General features: G+C 43.7%; 1 protein-coding gene across 1 annotated transcript in view; it reads left to right on the forward strand.

Annotated features, from left to right (window-relative positions):
• Positions 1-216: 216 nt before the first annotated feature.
• LOC140385602 (uncharacterized) overlaps positions 217-18,200 on the forward strand; it is an 82,513-nt gene continuing 64,529 nt past the window's right edge. The window contains exons 1-8 of the mRNA XM_072467919.1: positions 217-322; positions 3,867-3,957; positions 5,775-5,840; positions 7,024-7,187; positions 9,837-9,927; positions 11,386-11,428; positions 13,680-13,777; positions 16,278-16,338. Coding sequence (XP_072324020.1) covers positions 248-322; positions 3,867-3,957; positions 5,775-5,840; positions 7,024-7,187; positions 9,837-9,927; positions 11,386-11,428; positions 13,680-13,777; positions 16,278-16,338 — 689 coding nt within the window. The 5' untranslated portion in view covers positions 217-247. The remainder of the gene's footprint in view (positions 323-3,866; positions 3,958-5,774; positions 5,841-7,023; positions 7,188-9,836; positions 9,928-11,385; positions 11,429-13,679; positions 13,778-16,277; positions 16,339-18,200) is intronic.

The following is an 18,200-nucleotide window of genomic DNA, read 5'->3' on the forward strand; positions in this document are numbered from 1 at the left end:
ATGGCGAAGTGGGCTTGAGAGCATAATTGCCATGGCTTGGCAACCTCAGTCAGATTGCCACTTTGCTGCTGGTAATTTACGGTGAAATGTAGCTGTCGCTGCACTGTCGCTGTGGTCTGAGTGACACACTGCCACCTGGGCCACGTGCACCGTGCCGGCTGTGACAATTCGCAGCTATTGCCAAATGCAGTCACGTGCACACTGCGTCTTACGTCATGCCGCTTTGGATTTTCCGGTTTCGTTCTGAATGTTGAAGAGCGGATTCTGCAGCTGGCACATGATGAGCGCCCCGAGAAACCAGCTGAACCGCTGCCTGAAGGAAGTGAGTCGGATCCGGGGGCCTCTTAACACCCCGAGACCTCAGGGAGCAAACTGCGCAATCTCGGCAGTCAAACTACAGTTTACACACTGGGATCCGGAGTTACAGTGCAGAGTGTTTCCACCGCCATTGTGATCCAGAGTTACAGTGCAGAGTGTTTATACTGCACTGGGATCCGGAGTTACAGTGCAGAGTGTTTACACCGCCATTGTGATCCAGAGTTACAGTGCAGAGTGTTTATACTGCACTGGGATCCGGAGTTACAGTGTAGAGTATTTATACCGCCATTGTGATCCAGAGTTACAGTGCAGAGTGTTTATACTGCACTGGGATCCGGAGTTACAGTGTAGAGTATTTATACCGCCATTGTGATCCAGAGTTACAGTGCAGAGTGTTTATACTGCACTGGGATCCGGAGTTACAGTGTAGAGTATTTATACCGCCATTGTGATCCAGAGTTACAGTGCAGAGTGTTTACAGTGCCTTTGGGATCCACAGTTACAGTGTAGAGTGTTTATACCGCCATTGTGATCCAGAGTTACAGTGCAGAGTGTTTACAGTGCCTTTGGGATCCACAGTTACAGTGCAGAGTGTTTATACTGCACTGGGATCCGGAGTTACAGTGCAGAGTGTTTACAGTGCCTTTGGGATCCACAGTTACAGTGCAGAGTGTTTATACTGCACTGGGATCCGGAGTTACAGTGCAGAGTGTTTACACTGCCATTGGGATAGAGTTACAGTGCTGAGTGTTTACACTGCCATTGGAATCCAGAGTTACAGTGCTGAGTGTTTACACTGCCATTGGAATCCAGAGTTACAGTGCAGAGTGTTTACACTGCCATTGGAATCCAGAGTTATAGTGCAGAGTGATTACACAGCAATGGGATCCAGAGTTACAGTGCAGAGTGTTTACACTGCACTGGGATCCGGAGTTACAGTGCAGAGTGTTTACACTGCACTGGGATCCGGAGTTACAGTGCAGTGTATTTACGCTGCCATTAGGATCCAGAGTTACAGTGCAGAGTGTTTACATTGCATTGGTATCCAGAGTTACAGTGCAGAGTGATTATACAGCAATGGGATCCAGAGTTACAGTGCAGAGTGATTACACACCAATGGGACCCGGAGTTACATTGCAGAGTGTTTACACTGCATTGGGATCCGGAGTTACACTGCAGAATGTTTACACTGCACTGGGATCCAGAGTTACAGTGCAGAGCGGTAAAACTGCACTGGGATCCAGAGTTACACTGCAGAGTGTTTACACTGCATTGGGACCCGGAGCTACAGTGCAGAGTGTTTACACTACACTGGGATTCGGAGTTACACTGCAGAGTGTTTACACTGCATTGTGATTCGGAGTTTACAGTGCAGAGTGGTAACTGCATTGTGATCCGGTGTTACAATGCAGAGTGTTTACACTGCATTGGGATCTGGAGTTACGCTGCAGAGTGTTTGCACTTCATTGGGATCCGGAGTTACACTGCAGAGTGTTTGCACCTCATTGGGACCCAGAGTTACAATGCAGAGCGTTTACACTGCACTGGGATCCGGAGTTACATTGCAGAGTGTTTACACTGCACTGTGATCCGGAGTTACAGTGCAGAATGTTTACACTGTATTGTGATCCAGAGTTACAGTGCAGAGTGTTTACACTGCATTGGGATCCAGAGTTACAGCACTGGGATCCGGAGTTACAGTGCAAAGTGTTCACACTGCATTGTGATCCGGTGTTACAGGGCAGAGTGGTAACACTGCATTGGAATCCAGAGTTACAATGCAGAGTGTTGACACTGCACTGGGATCTGGAGTTACATTGCAGAGTGTTACTTCACTGTGTTTACACTGCATTGGGATCCAGAATTACAGTGTAGAGTGTTTACACTGCACTTCGATCCGGAGTTACACGGCATTGTGATCCGGAGTTACATTGCAAAGTGTTTACACTGCATTGGGATCCAGAGTTACAATGCAGAGTGTTTACACTGCATTGGGAAGCAGCGTTACAGTGCAGAGCATTTACACTGCACTGGGATCTGGAGTTACAGTGCAGACCGTTTACACTGCACTGGGACCTGGAATGATAGTGCAGACTGTTTACACTATACCGGGAATTAGAGTTACAGTGCAGCGTCTGGGATCCGGAGTTACAATATACACTGGAAACCGGAGTTAGTGCAGAGTGTTTGCACTGTACTAGGGTCTGGAGTTACAATGCAGAGTGGAAAGGATGAACCCAGCATTATTTGATGCTCGCTCTGTTGCAGGAGTTGCTGGAAAACTGACTGATAGATGACAGATTATTGGATTCCATTCCGGATTTTATGTCGGGGTTTGCCCCATTAGCTTTCTCTCCCAAGACACCTACAAGGCATTTGTGCTATTTGCCCATAGCTGGACATCTGGTCTGTGGGCACCAGAGTGGTGGGCATGCATGTCACACGTCTATCTCTATAAGGAGGCCTTACATCAGTCTGGCCGGTGAAGAGGTTATGTAATGGTGGAAGAAGCTTACGCATTCAGCTCTCTTCACAGTAGTTATACTGCTAGCTAGTGATCAGAGCTGAAAGCAAGAGGTGGCAAACTGATTGACCGTTAAGCTAACAGACTCGATGCATTGCATCAACTGGTCACTTATTCCTCAACTGAGACTCCTAAAACAGTTGTTTGTAATTAATTTTTGTCCATACAAAAGTCACTGCACTTCAGAAGTTCTTTGTTCAAGTCTCTTAGGATGGCACTTGAATTGGAAGAAGAAAGAGAGCAAAAAGAGGCAGGCAGTAGCAGGAGATGAGCAGTACGAGCATCTGCAGTATTAAGAATCCCCAAATTGTCAGCCAAATTTGTGGAGGTGCTATGACGGAGGTGAGAATGAGGGATTGCCTCTATGGCACCCCTCGTGGATATGGAGTGAGCTGTTGCAGCCAGTGTGCTAGAACCAAATTAAGAGACCCAGTGCTCTGGAGCTGTTACTCAGCTGTAGTGCTTGAGGGTCAGGGTGCAACTCTGCTGAGAAAGTGTACACTTTAGCATCGAGACTGAAAAAAAGGAACTCCGCAAGACCTGCTACTAGTTCTCAAACATGTTGCTGGAAAATTATTGAAAGCCTCCATACATGATTGTCTCAGACAAATCGAAGAAGGAACAGGCCCCAAGGTTCTTGAGGAGCAGTAGATTTCTAAAAATGATCTAGCTTCAAAAATAGTATTTGTTATGGTGGCCAGTTTATGTTGTGTATTGATATGTATTAGAAATAAGGATAAAGCCATTCATATAGTTCATACATTGACAAAACAAATTGCTTGACGTTGGTAGGAGAAGCTCATCTCGAGAGTCTGGGTTATTTCAGCATCACGTCCTGGAAACAATGAGCAGCGTCCTTATCTGCTGTGCTTCCCATTTAAAACAAAAATCTCTCAGAATGAAATTTTACTTTATTTTTTATAGTTTTTCAAATATTTAGAAATGATAAATTAAATGGTAACTGGAAATTATGTTTTGATATTTAATGTGCAATGTTGCAAGTGATTTTGTTTTTCTTTTACAGTGTTCATACAGGTATCCAGCAGAGGTTGGGAAGGAACTTCAAAATGTCCAAGCAAAATACAGAAACCTCTCTGTATGTTTTAACTATTACTGTAAGTAATGATTTAATGTTCATGGAGAGAGATGGATGAATTACATTTAATTGTTCTCTTATTCATGATTAAAATGCGTAACTCCACATCTATTTACTTGAATTGAGAGTTCCTGGAGGATATTTATTGTAAAATGCAAGTTCTTTTTGCTTTAATTATTATTATTATAGAGTACAAATGTTGGTGAGTTGAAAAAGAAAATACAACACTGTATGGTGAGGCAAAACAACAGTACACTCATCAGTTGCAGGAAGACATCACTGGTCATTATTACATTGCAGCATGTGGGACCCTGCTGTTCTCAAATTTATATCCATCCAAGCTTTCAGTTAGGAAGAAGTAAAGGAGATTTTAGGAGATATTAAAAGACATGGTCAGAGTGTATCCGGAAATTTTGTACGCTGTGAGAATGGTAACCGGGTGCAGTATTTCAGAGTGCACGAGCCTCGGACAACTTGCATGGTCCACGGACTCCACAAGGCTGCAAAGGACACAGGCAACTTGGGAGGCCTTGAACCATGGCAACCTGTGGTTGTAAGTGAAGTTTGAGGCAGGAGGAAATCACTGAAGTAGGATGGGGATGTGGACATGCACTTAACTAGAGCATGGCTTACCAGTGAATGTTGAGACACTGACTGCATCAGAAATTTGTCTCCCAAGGTAATAAAACCATTTTCATCTCCATCACACTTATTGTGCAAATATTATTTCATAGAATTTACAGTGCAGAAGGAGGCCATTCGGCCCATCGAGTGCACCGGCTCTTGGAAAGACCACCCTACCCAAGGTCAACACCTCCGCCCTATCCCCATAACCCAGTAACCCCACCCAACACTAAGGGCAATTTTGGACACTAAGGGCAATTTATCCTGGCCAATCCACCTAACCTGCACATCTTTGGACTGTGGGAGGAAACTGGAGCACCCGGAGGAAACCCACGCACACACGGGGAGGATGTGCAGACTCCGCACAGACAGCGACCCAAGCCGGATTTGAACCTGAGACCCTGGAGCTGTGAAGCAATTGTGCTATCCACAATGCTACTGTGCTGCCCCTGCATTATAATAGTTTAATATTTGTACAATTCAGTCAGTTGATCCAAACCACTAGAGCATACACAGTACACGTATCTCATGATAAATCAGTATCTGTGATATATTCAAAAGTGTGTGCTCTAACATTGTTGGATATAATCCTCTGATATTAGAAATGGATATGGATATTAAAAGGGAAAGGCTTCAAATGGGGTAGGGGATGGAGCATTGGATTAGAAACCATGAACTCTGGATTAATGTGCATCTTTTGTCCTTGTGTTCCTTGACCAGAGGTCAGCACGGAAGACTGCAGTGCGGATGCAGGACCGATTACTTACCCACGAGAAGGGGGCAGCAGTGCAGTGGGGGAGCTCTGATCCCGAGGAGTTTTTATATTGAGGGGATTTGGAGAACCAGACCAACCCCCCCAAAAGCTATCCTCGTTTCCCTTCAGGTAGTGGGTTTCCAAGGATTGGGAATCCAATCAGGCTAAGGTTAAACAGTAAAACAGGTTAAATAGGAAATTGCCAACTGGCCTCCTGGAAGCGATCTGGCTGCTTGCCCTTTACCCCAACTCCAATGAGCTTGGAAGTGGCTGATTTGGGAGGTGGGTTAGGTTGGAGATTTTTTTTAAATTGGACCTTTGACCTAATTTTAAACCGCCAGCTTGTAGTGTTAAAATCCAATCCTCTGTGTCTGAGTGAGCGTAGCTGAGTCAAATCATTCTCAGTTGAAATACTTCTTTAATCCATTTTATGAAATTCTGTTTCCTTTTCCTTGCAGGTTATGAAACTGGAGTTCAAAATAAGCTTGTTAATTTAAATGGAACTATTCCGGTGTTGTGCAGAGGTAAGAACGTAATCAGGCAGTTCCATGATGTTTTAGATGTAATCTGGATTAACTTCCAATGATTTAGGTGCTTTTCTCGTCTTGAGAAACTTTATCTGAGGAACACTGCTGAGAGGCAAGTTTGGTTTTACCTTCAACAACACCAGGCGTGAATTAACTAAATCGGAACAAAATACCAAAGCAAGCACGTTTAGCAGCGTGTTTCCCGGCGCTCACGTTTGATAAGGGGCCTCAACGGGGAACGCATGGCCAAGGCTGCACATAGCCCGATTTTCTACAGTGAGGAGCTCAGCTCAGTGTAGTGAGAGATCGGGGTAGCATTTAAAAATGGTGCCCCAAGCCCCAATCCCCCCCGCTGCCACGCCCATGCAGGACACGCTGGCCCAATCGCACTCACACAAAAAATGGCAGCTTGGCACCCTAGCAGTGCCACCTGGGCACATTGGCAGTGCTAGGCTGGCACCCAGGTAGTGCCATGGTACCCAGGTGGCACCAGCAGTGCCAGGTGTCACCCTGCCCAAAGGGCATGCACCTGGGGGCATCCGATCCCCTGGAAGACCCCCACAAGTGCCGTTCCGTCTGGTCCCTTTTGTGGGGAACAGTGCTCACCAAGATTTCCAAGGCAAGGGAAATTGATCCCACGCCTCGGGTAACTCCGGAATCTGCACATTAAAGTGAGACTAGCTGTCTCGCTTTAATATGCAGATTTGCTAACGTCTCGCAAGATCGCATTAGATCTTGTGAAGGATTGCGTGTCGAGTAGATCCCGAGAGTGGGGTCTCCGTCTTTTATCGGCTGCGCTGCGCCACTATGAGCTGCTTTTGGGGCTCAGTGTGGCCATTAAATCACGCCCATTGTGTCTCCTGAGTCAATTAATGGTGTTTATGAACTATTTGTGGGTTAAATTCCATTGGATGAACAGCAGTGTGGGTGAGGGCTGAAAAGCTTGATGGGCTAAAAACCTTCAAAAACAGGATTGATTTTAGAGCGTTACATTTACAAATTTTATGATTAAAAAAAATCTTTCAAATTTAGTGTCAAAGTTATAAAAGTAGAATGGAGCCCCCCCCTCCACCCTGCCATCCCCCGCCCCCCAAAACAAAAGCATGGATCTAATATTTGGTGTGTTTGTACATGATCTATTTCTGTTTTGTTAACAATGTGTAAATGTGTTTATATCCAGGCTTCATTTATAATGTTCCAATAATCATCTGGTTGCGTAACACACACCCCCAGTATCCACCAAAATGTTTTGTGAAGGGGCTACCAATAGTGTGCCGAAACCCTGGAATCCATATAGATAACGCTGGCATGGTGTCTTCGAGTTATTTAAGTAATTGGAAATACGTAAGCAAGAATATATGTTATAATTTTGTTCATGTTGCAAAAAAAAACTTGATATATTCTTTAAGTAAAGATGTGATGAAATGTTTGAAACATACTTGTTTGGGCAGATTTACATGCATAATTGTACACCTGAAGACTGTATTGATGACTATATTAGGACATAAACAGATTGCCAGATTCAATAATTTGACTTGTGTTTCTCGCAGAATACCGAACCTAGTTCGATTCGAAAATGAGAATTGGTAGAAGATACTCATTAAGCACAAATCAGATATATTATTCAATGGTCAAAAGATGTGAAATTATGTATAAATTACAGTTAAAGTTGTTATAAACATTGCATTTAGAAGTGGTGTGAGGAAAATTTAGGAATGTGTTAAAATAGTGTAACAAGTTTTTTTTTAACTTGTTGATTCAAATGTAATATAGATACTGGGTATCATAGAATCCCTACAGTGCAGAAGAAGGCCATTCGGCCCATTGGGTCTGCACCAACCCTCTGAAAAAACACCGTGACTACGCCCACTCCCCTGCCCCATCCCCGTCATCTCATTACCACAGCTCACCTTTTGGACACAAAGGGGCAATGTAGCATGGTCGATCCATCTAACCTGCACATAATAATAATCTTTATTATCGTCTCAAGTAGGCTTCCATTAACACTGCAATGACGTTACTGTGAAAATCCCCTAGTCATCACACTACGGCGCCTGTCCGGGTACACCGAGGGAGAATTCAGAATGTCCAATTCACCTATTCATCTTTGAGTAGAAGAGAAATTTTTCCTCTCCCAGTCTATGAATTAGATCTCAGTTATGTATGCATTGTAAATGTAAGATTAGTTCTGAAGTACTCAGTCCTTATAGCTGCTTTCAACTGTCTTCATAATTTAAGCAAAATGTTGTTTTGTGAGCCAGCAATTTAATTGGGATACAAACTCTATTTCTCTCTCCCTCTTTGTCCTTCTTTCTGAACCTCCTGAGAACACACTTTTTTAATCTTTTGTTATCTCCATGTACATGCAATAAAATTAGCAGGCCAGCTAATTCTGTCCATCAAATCTATCCATTCTGTCCATTGGCACCATGACAGAGTGGTTAGCACTGTGCCTCAGTGCCAGGGACTCTGGTTCGATTCTGACTTTGGATGACTGTGTGGAGTCTGCATGTTCTTCCTGTGTCTGCCTGGATTTCCTTCGGGTGCTCCGGTTTCCTCCCACAGTCCAAAGCTGTGCAGGTTAGATGGATTGGCTATGCTAAATTGCCCTCACGTGGGATTACGGGTATAGAGTGCCATATTGGACTCTGTCAGAGGGTCGGTGCAGACTCGATGGACCGAATAGCCTCATACACTGTCGAGATTCTTTGAATCTATGAAATATATATCTTAGAATTACTTTCTTTTTTAAAAAGACTGGCACTGTTTTTGGTTGCCACTGAATAGCTGTTTACAATTGAACTGCAAAGTTCTAAAAGCAACTGAATAGTTGATTTTTTTGTTTAAGAAATATTAGATATGTTATTATATATAATAGAGTTCTTCAAGTACAATAAAATACAAGAATGAAAGTGTGATGTTGGAGCAGTAGTCGAACAGGATTATAATAGAATTTTATAAATATTTAGGGTGAAATTCACCCCTAAAAAAATCACAGGTCTATATGTACGGGAAGACCTGTGGGAATCCTGCCGACTGTTCCGGCACAATTCCAGTGCAATTCACCCATACTTGGGGAGATTCTCACAAAATTCCTCCAGGGGAACAAAATACACTGGTAAGACCGACTCCTCAGAGTTCGGGGCTCCCTTTTTAACAGGTGCCCAGATCTCAAAGTTGAGTTGAAGATCCCTCACACCGGTGTGAAAGTGATCCGGCCACACTCCCATCGTCGGCATCGAGACAGCGCCACCCCCCACCCCCAAGAGAACATGTCCTGCTGTGAGGTCGCCCCCATGTGCCCACTTCAGCCCTCCCTTCATGCGCTCCCTTCATCCCCCATCCAGTCCCCACGCTTCCTGCTTCCCCCCCGCCCCTTCTCCACCACACACTCTCCCCCCCCCCCCCCCCCCCCCCCACCCCTCATGGCCATGGCTAGCCTCAGGCCCCATTCCCGGCACTGTCCTTTGACACCGTGGCACATGACTGTCCTGTCCCCGACCACCCGGGGCTCCAATGGCCTCCGAGTGCCCAGCGTGCTCACCATGTCTGGTTTGCGTATTTGGAAACCGGTACTGATTTGCACCAGCCTCATGCTGCACCGGTGAGGCCAGTGAATCCCAAAAGCCGGAAGACTACAACTTTGAATGTGCAAAACCCAGATCGCGTCGGGCGCCGCGGGTCGGAACCATTGCGATCCGTTTGGCGCCTGCACGAACCCCATTTAGGGGCTTTCCCACTTATCTCCGGGAATAATGGGAGGAGCGCTGGGCGCAATGCGTGGGAAGAATCGCCCCCTTAATTACAAAGTTAATGTGAGGGTAGTTTAAGTGTGTGTATTTAAATGAGGGAATTAAAAATTCAAGTTTGACTTGGGTGAAGGAAAGGTACCATAAAGTAATTGCTGGGAAGTAAAAATACAAAGTTCAAGGTCCAGGTAATAAGGGTTTTCTTTGTTATTTCTTGCATTTTGAATGATTCTGCTTTCTTCAGCCCACATCACATTTGGAGGGTCTTATTGAAGACATAAAAACATCATTTATGAACTGCTTAAATGATCCAACACAGATTGCTTTTTCACAAGGTAAACTGTCGATCTACTGTCAGTGTATTTTATATTTTTGTATTGAAAGATTTAGCAGAATCCATTTTTCCTACACCTTTTAAATTTGAACTCCCTGTTTTGGTTTATTGTCTTCCCTTCACTGGGCTTCCTATACAATGCATGAGCAATGGCTGAAAAGAGAGGTAGTCTTCTCGCAGACCTCATACTGCACAGAAGAAAAAAGGATGCACGACTGGTCTAGGATTAAATTTTCTCATTTTTTTTCTCGCAATGCCTTCGCAATGTGGGAAAACATGAGGTTTCAACACAGCCGCTTCCCAAAGATAGGATTCCACTTTGCATATTGCCCTGTACCATTATTTTGAATTTCAGTTCATGGATTTACATTCTTGATGTATCTATGTAATTAAAATATCAAACAAGAACAAATGTTTCTTTCATGAAATGAGGAGCATTTATTGTGTAAAGTGCACAGAGTGAATTAAAACCAATGACAGGATATTATAACTAGACCATCTGCCTGGAGGCAGCCTCCCGACAGCAAAGCTCCTGCACTCCAGGCAGCCTTTGATGCATTCTCCGCCTGCCTGGTTACAGTTATGGCCGTAGGCTTCCCCATGAAGGGGTGTCCCTTTCACAGTGGTGGACAGCTGTTGAGGCTATTTTATCAGTTAAAACTTTTGAAACTGGCAGAGATTCCACCTCAAGGTGGAGATGTCCTCTCTTTCTTAACTGAACTGCAGACTTGCTCCTCCTGAACTGGAAGGCCTCTGATTGCCCCTCCAGCTTCAAAACATTGCCCAACAGTGAATCTGTGCTCTGGCCAATAACCAATTTGTGGAAAATCATTGCAAGTGAATGTTTCCCACAGAGTGCGAAGTCGCGACCCCAATTTGACCCTGAGGATGGAGTCCCGAACCAAAACCCGAAATCCTGAACCAAGTGTAGTCTTCGGGTGAGGCAAGATGTGGGATAATTGGAACAAAACATCTGAATATGGGCCGGGATTCTCTGCCATGACTTTGCCCCGCTACCGCTGCTAGCGAGGATGGAGAATTTGGTGCTCAGCCAAATCTCCCCTTCACTGCAGTGGGACCGGAGAATCCAGCTGCCGTGAATGGACGGAGAATCCTGCCCATGATTCAGACCCATTTTAATCACGTTCTTCCCTATTTTATTTTAATTTATCCATCATAAATTCTTCAGCAATATTTCTAATAGCACTGTCTATCTTGGCAGACCACTGATCGGGAGAGCTTCTGAAAATGTTAACTTTTTTTCCCAGACCTGCCGCGTCTTTTCAGCATTATCTGTTTTTGTTTCAGATTTTCAGCATCTGCAGTATTTTGATTTTGAAATATTTTAATGTTAAAGCACGAGATAAACTAGGCATGATGTGCAAAGGTATTTTAATATTGATGTTTGCAAATAGTACTTTAGGAGAACATGTTTTAATTATTTTTCTTTTGAATTTAGCACACCATTCCTCCAGCTCCCTTGCTGTGGCTCCTCAGCCAAGGTAAGTCTCTGTTGCTGCCGATTACTGTTGTGCTATGGATTATTACATGCTAAATACTTCGTTACACCTCTATAAATTTGACTATTAATTGAAATTGCAACATACTTTTACAAAGTGGTGAATCAGTAGAATATTTACAAATGAACAGCAACCTGCAAACATTTGTGGTCAAATTAGTATCTTTATTATTGCAACAGTATTCCTTTAAACAAAAACAGACAAATTATGGGAAATCTCAGCAGGTCTGACAACATCTGTGGAGAGAAAAGGGAGCTAATGTTTTGAGCCTGGATGACTCTTTGTCGATACTGGAGAGAACTGGAAATGGGGTCAGATTTATACTGTTGTGGGGGGAGATGTCGGGCAGTGGGCTGGATAGATAGGTGGAGATTGACAAGGATGCTGTGGGCAGAAAGACAAAAGGAATAAGGCGAAGAAGGGTGCAGATAGTGGCTCATAAAGAGATTAGAATGTGTGAATTGCATAACAAAGGTAAGCAGTGTGTCAAAGGGCAACTAGGAACGGGGAACAGATGGCCAGAGTGGGGTAGGGGGAGAGGGGGCCAATGGTGAAGGAAAAACAGATTGATGGAAGAAATGAAAATGAATTGATAGAAATAAAATAGGGTGTAAATGGTGGTGATCAAGGCTGAGAAGGGGGCTAATAATGGCACTTTAGAGATCAGAATGTGTTAATGGCAGAACAAAGGTAAGCAGTTTGCCAAAGGATAACTGGGGTCAGAAGGCTCAAAGGAGTGGGAGGAGGGTGAACAATGGTGAGGGAAAAACAGATTGATGGCAGAAATTAAAATTAATTGATAGAAATAAAAATACGGTGAAGGTGGAGGAGAGTGTTCATAATCTAAAGTTGTTGAACTCGATGTTACATCCGGAAGGCTGTAACGTGTCTAATTGGAAGATGAGGTGCTATTCCTCCAGTTTGCGCTGGGCTTCACTGGAACATTGCAGCAGGTCAAGGACAGACATGTGTACATGAGAGCAGGACAGTGACTTGAAATGGCAGGCAACAGGAAGGTCTGGGTACTGATTGCGGATGGACCAAAGGTGTTCTGTACTTCTTTAAATTTGATTACTCTTTCGCAAAAAACTTTAACAGAATCCAAACTTCTCACTCTGCAAAATGCTGGATGTAGAAAGCTGTGGGTTCACTAAATCACCAACAACAAGGAATTCCAACAAAGCTACTTTATTCCTGAGCTCATACACTTGTGCTCTGCCCGCGCTCCCTGGCATAACTCCCATTTTCCCACTACGTGACATGTTTTGTAGATGGGTCATCACTTTCTCAGGTGACCACTCTGTCTAAATGCTACATAAAGCTGCCCACGTGTGAAAATAGGCCTAGAATATACCTACAAATTTTGTCAGGAGCCTGGCTTTGTTACTTATTTATAATTATGGAATATAAAAGTCTTAATTGGGAACTGTTCTCCTGAGTTGAAATTTACTAATAGGCTCAATATGATTTGAGGAATAAACACTATTTCATATCACCAAAGAAAACAATTCTCCGCCTACCAATCTTGTTCCATGATGCAGCCTTGTTCAGGATTCAAGTTTTGCCACAACATTATAACTGCTCTTTCCTTGAGTCTTAAATTTGGCTTGCCCGCTGGCGTTAGTGCAGAAACTCTGCAGAATCTAGACTGTTATCATCTTATTTATAGAATCAATGCCAATGCCCATGCTTGATTCGCAGACAGCTTTTCTAAATCTAGTGCATCTTAATTTTGAGCAGAAAGGATAGCTTTCGGATGATAAGTTTTGCCAAATAATTACCCCCCTCCCCCCCCACCCCGCCACGACACCACACAACCATTGGTAGCTCTGTGTGGATCACACACTCCAGTCCTTTGCACGTTCTATGTGTGCCAGGCACCACCCACCCACCCACAAACCCACGCATCCCTTAAACTGACCAGTGAAAACAGTCTGGACGGTCAAAACCTAGTATTATAGGTGTTGGTGATGCACTAGACTGCAGTTAACTACAGAATTTGGAATTTGTAGTGATTACATTAAATATCAGTGTGCCACTAACATTGCAATTTATGTTGAAGTCTGTTTATATATGACAAGTTTAAATTAAAAGTTACAGGCAATTTGGGAAGCAGAAAATACGTGTTTTTCTCACTGCCACTGACTGAAATTAAAGATTTGCAGTACAGATGGTTATGTATGTCATCTCTAAAAGATAAAACCTGATAAAGAATATTGTTTTTCCATTGTAGCATTGTACCTTCCATTGGAAATTGCAGTCAGAGTCGCCAGAATATTCCTGAGCCTTTGAATTCTGGTTGTTTCCTGCCTGTCTATTCAAATGTATGGCGTAAGTAAGCAGGTTAAGATAACTGGATAATAAGTCATTTTAATTATTAAATGCATTTTCAGTAATTTTATTAAATATTAATGGCTGACAACATATAGGTATATTAGTTCGAAAGAAAAATATGACTTTTATTGGACTGCAAAATCTCATTAGAAACTTTCACCTTCAATTATTTTAATGTTTTACATACAGCCAAAATGCTTCCCACCCAAAACTTTGCCTCGCAGTTCAGTCAGGTTTTAAGTAGGTGAGTGCAGCTACTCTTGTGCACAACCATCTCCAACTGAGATAAATGACTAGTTAATCTGACGTCAGTGTACTAATCAGGGAATAACAGGAACTTAGAAAAAGGCAATGCAAAGGTTTTGAAGGACGTTAATTGTCATATCAGCGACACAAATTACACCTGTAAACGTAATTTGGAGGACGAGTCTGAGGGTTGGGATCGTGTTAATTACTTGTAAAGGGTGACCAAAAAGTTGATGAGGAGGAAGAAAACAGAACATGAGAATAAACTCACAAGAAATAGAAAATAAAGGAGCGTCTTTAAATACGTAAAAAGGAGAGTAGCAGAAGTAAATGTTGGTCCCTTAGCAACTGAACAGGAGAAATTATAATAAGAAATAAAGAAATGGCCGGCCATAAGTAAATACTTTGTATTATTATAACCAGGTGAGGAATGGTACAATAGTACTTCCCAGTTGATCACAACAGGATTTATTTTTAAATAATGAGGAATGTGCCAATATGTACCTAATGTGCTATTGCAAAGAATTCAGTCAGGCTAGGTTTTCTTGAGTTTAAACACATAAAGGTTTTCCTAGGAGATCCGGGGTCCCTGGGTGGTCAGGCTCTGGGAAGGGTGGCACCTTGGCAGCGCCACCGGGCATCCTGGCAGTGTCACCCAGGTGCCACCCTGGCACTGCTAGCCTGGCAGGGTCACTGCCAGGGTGCCAGGCTGGCAGCGTCAAGGTGCCTAGGTGGTGTTTTTGCCTGCATCAGGGATCGGGCCCAGGGGTGCCCTGCCCTGGTGAGGTGAGGTGCGGGACGCTCAATGAGTTTGGATGTTGAGCGGGGTCCGGAATCTGCGGTGGGGGTTCTAGAGATTGGGGCACTATTTAAAAATGACTTCCCAATCTCTTCTGCACTGGCGAGGCCCCGGAATGAAGCAGAGTTCCATTTAATTGCCCATTTAACACCCAGCTAAACGCGCTCGGCAGGAGACTCTGTTTCATTTCCGTTAAATCTCGCCCTGAGATTTGTTCATGACTGTTTTATTCTTTAGTCCTTGGTTTTCATCTAGAAACACTGTTTAGAATTTGAAGTCTTCTTTGGAATTTCTCTGTCTGCTATCCACAGTACGATATCAGAAGGCAAGGTTAAAGTTAGAGAGAGACAGGAGATGCCGATAGATGTTAATTTTCCAAACTGCTCCCAAAGCAGAAGACATTTCAAAATGGTCACTCCAATCAAATGACTTCTCTCTCCATAATGATTGAGTATTCCACAAAAATTCATGTCTGGGCAGGCCTTGACTATTGTGTTATGGCCTAGGTGATTATTTTTTACGTTCAAGTCATTACTTCTAAATGACTCATTCTCCCATGTAATGAGCTAGGAGGAAGATCTCAACACCTTGAAGGTGTAGCCATTGCCTCTGTACTCTCCATCTCCAACCAAACAGAAATGGAAAGTGGCTATTATAATGTTTGTCTATTTTTGAAGGAACCCTCGACATCAGCATGTGTGAAATTCCATGGAAGGCCTGCCTGGACATGTCCTAATTGTAACCCACATTGGAAACTTCCAGAATTTGCAGATGCAGACATGTCATGTGATCTTTGGCAGCCATATTAAGTCCTGTCAGCTGTTTGTTTTAACAGTTGAAACTACCCTTTTAAAAAAACGTTCCATACGTGAGTCGAGAAGATGAAATTGAAGTTTAATACTTGATATCAACACCCTCAGAAACTGTACCTGTCTTCACAATAGAAGACTTTCAAGAAATACCAGAAATTGCCCTTAGTGTCCAAAAAGGTTAGGAGGGGTTATTGGGTTATGGGGATAGGGTGGAAGTGAGGGCTTAATGTGGGTCGCTGCAGACTTGATGGGCTGAATGGCCTCCTTCTGCACTGTATGTTCTATGTTCTAAATGGCCATCTATATATTTGATCTGAGCACTAATCTTAACAGGGTTCTTAGTGGGGGGGCTGTAACTTCACTGCCTGGCCAAATATTATTTTCCTGAAGTTTATATATGTAACTTTATGGTTAGAGGATTTGGGTACAAAGTAAACGCTGACATTAGGATATTGTTGAACTCCACCTGAATTATATCAGTCAGACTGCACATAGCTACGTGTTGCATTAAATAGGGTACTCACAAATTCAACCATTGAGGCAGTATATGAAATTATCTGTTGTAACTTTCTGACAGTGCGTAAATTTGTTAAGATCATCGTCTAAATATGTTCATGTTTTTACAATATAACTTTTACAGCCCTTAGTTACCAACATCAAGGCAGTGGTTATTCTGTATCTCCTGCAAGAACTTCTCTGAGGTAATACTTTGTCCTAAGAATTTTTATATTACAGGTAAATTCAAATTAAAATTGTTAATTACTACACTATGTTGGGCAGCACGATAGCATAATGGTTAGCACAGTTCTAGGGTCCCAGGTTCGATTCCCGGCTGGGTCACTGTCTGTGCGGAGTGTGCACATTCTCCCCGTGTCTGCGTGGGTTTCTTCCGGGTGCTCCAGTTTCCTCCCACAGTCCAAAGATGTGCGGGCTAGGTGGATTGGCCAGGCTAAATTGCCTTAGTGTCCAAAAAATGTTAAGTGGGGGTTACTGGGTTACGGGGATAGGGTAGATAAGTGGGTTTCAGTAGGGTGCTCTTTGTAAGGACCGGTGCAGACTCGATGGTCCGAATGGCCTCCTCCTGCACTGTAAATTCTATGATTCTGTGATTCTATGTGATATCATTTAAATTGCTTTATTGTATCATTCAAAGTTAATGTCGAGGGCTTTAGCTAAAAAGAACAATTTTTGGAGATTGGGCGAAATCTTTTCAGGCAGCATGGTGGCGCAGTGGTTAGCACTGTTGCCTCACGACGCCGAGGTACCAGGTTCGATCACGGCTCTGGGTCACTGTCCGTTTGGAGTATCATGATAGATAATCATTGAATTTACAGTGCAGAAAGAGGCCATTCGGCCCATCGAGTCTGCACCGGCTCTTGGAAGGAGCACCCTACTTAAGCCCACACCACCACCCTATCCCCATCACCTCACCGAACCTTTTTTTTTGGACACTAAGGGCAATTTAGCATTGCCAATCCACCTAACCGGCACATCTTTGGATTGTGGAAGGAAACCGGAGCATCCGGAGGAAACCCATGCAAACACGGGGAGAACATACAGACTCCGCACAGACAGTGACCCAAGCCGGGAATTGAAACTGGGACCCTGGAGCTGTAAAGCAACTGTGGTAACCACAGTTAATAATGATCTTTATTGTCGCAAGTAGGCTTACACTGCAATGAAGTTACTGTGAAAATCCCCTAGTCGCCACATTCCGGAGCATGTTGGTTACACGGAGGGAGAATTCAGAATACTAACCACTGTGCCACCATGCAGATTCTCCATGTGTTAGCGTGGGTTTCGCCCCCACAACCCAAAAAAGACATGCAGGGTAGGTGGATTGGCCACGCTAAATTGCCCCTTAATTGAAAAAATGAATTGGTTACTCTAAATTTAAAAAAAAAAATTTTGGAGGTGGAATTTTTGCCAGTTTCCAATGCCGCAGATGCAATCACCCCTCTTCATTGCAAAACACCGACCCCCCCTTCTACCCCACCTCCAACATCTCCTGCTCAGGAAACAGTCTTCTGACAGCTGGCTGGAGGATCAATGGCCCCTTGTTTTACTGGCATTCTTGAGCCACATTAATCCAAATCCTAAGCCATGACCATTCCCATGTAGGGGCATTCCTAGTGAGCCTTCCTTATTTTCAAATCTTCAGTTGGCATCCAAAGATGCCTTCATCAGTTCGCACTCCCCCAAGTGCCTCAGCATGCCTACCTCTACTGACAAAGTAATGGGGCACCATTGTTCCGTTTCCAGGCCAACGAAGAATCGGGACCGATTCCTACTGGTGCTAGGAGCAAAGCTGGCATGCCATTTAATGGCACACAGAAAATCTTTCAATGAGAATCGAGGTTGTTGCTGGACCTGAGGGGCAAGGGTTAACCTTGCTGACAGGTCCCGCTCCTTCGAGATCGGGAGAACGCCTCGATCTCAGGATACCGTTGCAACCCCGCCTCCCCAAAAATCGTTGGCAATGGCTCCAAACCTACTCTTTCTAGGAAGCGCTTCGGAACAAAGAGACAGCCTCTTTAAAAAAACTGTGGTTAGAAAGAACAGC

The sequence above is a fragment of the Scyliorhinus torazame genome, chromosome 11 (genome assembly GCF_047496885.1).
Source record: "Scyliorhinus torazame isolate Kashiwa2021f chromosome 11, sScyTor2.1, whole genome shotgun sequence".
Lineage (NCBI taxonomy): Eukaryota > Metazoa > Chordata > Chondrichthyes > Carcharhiniformes > Scyliorhinidae > Scyliorhinus > Scyliorhinus torazame.